A 6,000-nucleotide genomic window follows, 5' to 3' on the forward strand; every position below is an offset into this window, starting at 1 on the left:
AAAAAACATACTCTGTTTCAAACTGGATAAGATGATAAAAAAAATAACATTCAGAACTAAAGAAAACTCTTAGAAAAACTAATTAAAACTTAGTGAAAGTCTTGATATCATGGTCACATTCAAATAAGTGCATGTAAGATTCCTTCAAGTCCACTTGCACACAAATACTTCCACATTCTGTATCATACATCCAACAAGTATGATAATCTCGCAATCCGAAATGCATCAAACTCGGCTTTCCCCAACCAAAATCAGCTTCGTGTATAGGAAACTTACACAAACTCGAAATTATGCATTTATCAACTTCATCATTGCCAGTACCCCATTTTTGTGATAAAAAATAATCTTTATATGAATTCGCCACGGCCACGACAATGTCATCAGCTGAATTTTTAGCACAAGCAGCAATAGTTTTATGCACTGAATTCCTAATCAACGTTACAAAATCATGCAACTCCATCTTATTCTCCCTCGGTACAAATAGTATAGGAGCATCAATTACAAAATTCCCAAACGCGTTCTCTTTTAGAGGTAACGAAATTTTACCGCGCAAATTCACTGGGAAATACACTAAAGAAGGCCTTAAATATCCATGTTTTACTTCAGAAACACGAATTAATGCCCTCCATAAAATTGCTGTAATTATCTCAACTCTTGAAGGTTTAAAACTCAATTCTCCTGAATCCATAGCACTTGTTAAATTTTCTCTGAGCCCTGACATAGTAATTTCATCAATAAAAAACCTTTTACCAACGAATTTTTCATCCGAATTTTTCGGATAAATACGAGGTGGGAAAATACTCGATAAATCTCTTGCTGGGAAAATATCACCAAAATTAAAGCTTAGGAAATTAATTTCCTCAGCTGGAATTCCAAATTTACACACTTTAGCCCACTCATAAACAAATTTAAAATTACTATATCCGTCCATTACAGGATGTGATGCACTAACAGATAGTGCTAAACCACCACATTGGAATTCTGTTACTTGTGCAACAACAAGTGAAGTGATGTCAAAATCAGTGTCACTCAAATCTTTGATACCTTTTGGAATTAAAAACAGGGCGAGATTAAGATCCTTTTTTACCTGATTGATGAAATCGTCGAATTGACAACTGACCTTGGCTTTAGTAAACGTAACGCCCTGATCTAGGCAATTTATTGAGAGTTGATCTTTTGATAACCTTCCGGCTGCAGGGTAAACATGAGTTAAAATCCTGGACAGGGATTGTTCGAGTTTTTCATCGAACTTGTCATATTCGATGATGGACTTGTTGTCACGAGGATAGAAAAGTACATGAGGCATATGTTCCCTTTCAGCTAATTGATCAAAGAACGATAATTTGTAATTTTGAAGATGTTTTGGAGTTGGTGTAGATGGTTTTATGAGTTTTGTGGAAATGATTTCAACTTGTAGGCCAAATTCCATGTTTAATTGAATTTGGTAAATGGAAGAAAAGAAGAGTGAAGGAGGCTCAAAATGATATATTTCAGTAGCTTATGCCATAACTTTATATAGGGAAAATTCCAGGTTGGTCAAATAAGAATTAATATCTTGACAAAATTATGTAATCAGGATCTTGGATTTCCTATAATATAGGCATATGCATACTAATTAATTTTGTTATTACTATGATATATGTAGTTTTTAACATTTGGTTCCAAAAATTTAGATTTGAATTTGAAAGTAGTCCAAAATAAGCCTTTTAACTAAGGAAAAATTGCAAATGATATAAATAAACTTCTGTAATAGGACATCAGCAGTTTGATGAGTTTCTATAATATATTCTAGGGACCACCTGGTATGTAGGTTCTGTATCAGAATAGTAATCCTCTATGTTTGGTATGTTTTTAATTTTCAAGAATGCAAAATCACACCAAAAACAAGGTTGGATTTTGGTATTTATGGCATGGCAAAGTTACGGTATGTTACAAATATTCTCCCCTTAGTTTTTTAAATGAAATATAATATTATTGATGAATCTTTATGGGCATAACTTTGTTTGCTCTCTTGATTTTCCATTTTGAAATATTCTCCATTATTCGAGGGTTTAAGCATTGTATTTCTCGAACATAGGATGATGCAGACTTCTTTGGGATGTATTTGATCTTTATGAAAAGGAAGAATATTTTGTGATTACTTCGGCGACTTTGAAAAAGATAATATTTGTCTTTGATCTCTTTGCGAATATAACATGAATTTACGAAATTTCAAGATTCTCCCCCTAGTTAGTTTCTCAAATGATCAACAACTTTATGATTACTTAATTAAAGCTTATTTATAAAATACAAAAAACAAAAATGAATTATCTAGTGTGTGTGTATATATATAGAACAATAAAATAAATAAGTAAAGTTTTCAAGCGCGCGCGCACATACCTTTTCAGTAACGAACTTGAGCTTACAAGATTGGTAGATATATAATAGCAGAGGCAGATCTAGGATTTGATGACTATGAGCGCCATTATTTTAATGCAACTTACCAATAGCGAAATTGTAGCACCCCGAAAAATTTCAAAGTGTTTAAGCTCTATTAAGAAAGTTGATGTGTGCTAATTATATTATTTTATGTGCAGATGAGGACTATTAATATGATGGATATTAATTGGATATGATAATAAGTGTATGGGGTATATTATAAGTGATATGGGGTCTAGGAATAACCCTAAGCCCAAGTCAAGTTGGAAATTTCATGATAAACCAAAGTTCCAAATGAGTACGCACAAGACTTAACTTTAGATGAGCAAATCTAGATATGTATATAAGAAGTTATATAGAGTACAACCTATCAATTGAAAGGTCTTCGAGTCTAGTTTCTAACGCTCCAAACCGCTTGTCATTTTGATATTCATACAAGAATTTATGATCTACTTACCTAAGGCTGGCGGTAAAGTACAACCATAGCGTCCGAGTCCGCGTCCGAGCTTCGAATAGGAGTGAACTGGGGATGCGAAGCATTCGGGGGCGCGTTCAAAACCCAGAAATCTGGGCCTATAAGTACAAATCGGGAGAAGAGAGTATTTTGAGTATTGGGGGTTAGGGTTCTTGAGGTGAAGGGGCGATTTTAAGCTCAAATCAAGTCCAACGAACAAAGGTAAGTTGTTAATGATATTTTGGGTTGATTCTTACTAAATATACATGAGTTCTAATATCATTCTTGCATCCAAATACAAGATTTCATCATCAAATCCTTAAGAACACAAAAATCACCAAAGTCGTGATTTGTCAAGATTGATCTACTAGAGGCAATTCCAATACTTCAAACTCGTTTATTATGAGTAGTTATAAGTATTTGAAGTATTTGTTACAAGTTTTAATGGTTGAAAGATTGAATAATAAAACTCTAGTTCATGGCATGAATAGTACTTTTGAGAAAAAAAGAGAGAAGATAAATAGTAATCTTGGCGATGAAATTGATGAATACAATGAACCTATGGAATTGTTTGTTAGCAAAAGTTGGAAGTGATCAACTAAGTAATCACCCGAATTGTGTATTTTGCAAGTGTTGATTATGAAAGACGATGAATAGTAACTTGGTGGCATTGGACGATTGATGTAGTATCATTAATGACTTCAAATGGGTATTAAAATATAAGAATGAAGTTGAATGGTCTAGTATGTAAATCTATTTGGCGAATTGAGTTGTTGGAGGCTTGTAGCCAACTTATGAGCCATATATGTATATTGATCAATATCTTAGGTCATATTTTGATGTAAATAGGATATCTAATTGTAGATATCGACTTGTTGGTGATGTTTGAGCATTTTAATCAACATTAGAATGATGGAAGAGGACTGAAAGCTTGTGAATGTTAATAAAATAAAAGCGAGGTAAGTTGATTAAAACTTACTCTTCTTGAGGGACTTTCTCTAAAAGCTTGTTTTGAGTTAATGCTTAAGTTGTTTGCAAATGTGCTTTCGTGCTTATGGGGACAAACAAGTACGGATGTCTCCATGTACTAAAATATTATGTTGCATATGTAGTGTGATGTTGTTTTATAAAATTTTATTTTAAATCTTATTGGAAAAATGACACGCAAGGTAAATGTTATAAGTTTTTACCAAAACTTACGTATTGACAAGAGTATACATATTTAAGTGCCAAAGATAAGTTTTCATGGAAAGTATTTATTTTTTTTGAAAATTGATGAGCAGAATAGCACTTGTTGTATCTTTTAAAGATTGAAGTTAAATTGCTAAAGGCTTTAAAATTTAAAAAGTTGTTTATTTAAATTTTGTTCAAATGGTTTAGATTTGTTTTTAATGTTATGATTTGATAAAAATAGATCATTTGAAGCTACTATGCTATGAATCTATTTTTGAAGTATCAAATTTTTTGGGAGTTACTTGTGTTCACCGAGATTGACTTCAGATATATTGTGTTCGTCGTCATGAAACTGCACGTGCCGGTGTAGGTGTAGATGGCCACTTTGTGGTATAGACTATAACAGAGTGCTATCCCTCGAGAGGATACTATTTTGTGCTATTATTAGCATGACTGAGTCGATTCGTATGGCACTACGATGAGACGACCTGAGCAAGTAGGGTATATAATACTTGCCTCTAGGTACATAACCTAGTTGACATTCTTATGTCGGTGATGGTATAGTACTCCCAGTGAAAGGTAAGGATGATTCTCTTATGTTTAGGCCTAAGGAGCCGAAAGTGATTTCAATGACTTAAAGCAAATGGAATGATTTCGACATCCTCAACACCAATCACGCTAGAGTCAACTAAATTTATATCCAAAACTTCCTTGGTTGACTCTAGTATCTCTTCTACAACATCGACATCCTCAAAATCTAGTTCAATTGATTGTTGGTATTCTACTCTGTCCTCCTCCCTTAGCACCTCAATTTTTGCATCTAATACAAGCTCCTTTTGGCCACTATCCACAAAATCAGCTGGTTGAGCATTAAATGCTTCAACTAATTGACGCACTTGTGCCTCCAGGTTGCGAATAGCATCATCTTGCCTTTTTATGGGAAGTTGTTTCTCATTATTTTGCTCCACAAGGCACTTTAGCATATCCTTGATCTCTTTCAGGTCATCATCCTTGGGTTTTTTGTTCCTATTAACTTCACAAGAAAAAGAAAAACTATCATAGTAAGGGGTTGGGGGAAGATAAGAAGTATAAGCACAACCATGAAAGTGACCATCTTGACCACCACACATATCACATACATTCCACACATAAGATTGAGTTGGTGCACATAACTCGCTCTCGGAAATATTTTGATAATTTTGCAATGGGTGGCTTCCTCTATAATATGCATAAGGATGATCAAAAGTAGAATTACCAACATCAAAACTCTCATAATTCCAAGATTCCATGTCTCTTAAGTCAAAAATAAAAATTAAAAAAATAATCAGATACAAGAAAATAAAAATAAAAGTTCAAACTTGCAACCTAGAAATATGTACACCTACAGCTACACCGTTAGTTCTCCGGCAACGGTGCCAAAATTTGATCACGCCCAACTCTAGTCCTAAAAAGGATAAGCGGTCGCTGCAAATATAATCCGATCTAAGAATACAGAGTCGAATCCCACAGAGAACTAAGATTTCGCCATAATTGTCAATATCGCTAAGAAGACAAGCCCGAATAAATTTTTAAGTTATACAGATTAAGATTCTTATATCTAACTAATAAACTAAAGCAGTAAATTAACAACTAAAGATATTAAGGGTTGGAGATTAAATTTAGGAGGTCTAGAGTTATGATTTTCTCAAATGTTGGAATCCTTCCCGCTATGTTCCCTACAATTTCACCTATGTATTCTCTATTGATCGTGAGCACTTTAGGTGCCATAATTCTCTCTCGAGCAACTACAATAATTTACTAGACATATTCTCTCGAATTACGCTAGTTGAATTTATCTAACCGCTCATTATGACCATGTCAAGACTTTGTTATTTCTAAACCTACCTTTAAACCCGTTGTATTAATTTCTCACATACGTTAGGAGTGACGTTGTTCAACAACTACCTAAATATGTA

The 6,000-nt window shown here is 33.7% G+C and overlaps 1 protein-coding gene across 1 annotated transcript; it reads right to left on the reverse strand.

Annotated features, from left to right (window-relative positions):
* Positions 1-17: 17 nt before the first annotated feature.
* LOC107779050 (epi-neemfruitin B synthase L1AT-like) lies at positions 18-1,429 on the reverse strand. Its single transcript, XM_016599396.2, has one exon. The coding sequence runs from the start codon at positions 1,427-1,429 to the stop codon at positions 83-85; it is 1,347 nt and encodes a 448-aa protein (XP_016454882.1). The 3' UTR covers positions 18-82.
* Between the last annotated feature and the right edge of the window lie 4,571 nt (positions 1,430-6,000).

Source organism: Nicotiana tabacum, chromosome 15 (genome assembly GCF_000715075.1).
Source record: "Nicotiana tabacum cultivar K326 chromosome 15, ASM71507v2, whole genome shotgun sequence".
Classification (NCBI taxonomy): Eukaryota; Viridiplantae; Streptophyta; class Magnoliopsida; order Solanales; family Solanaceae; genus Nicotiana; species Nicotiana tabacum.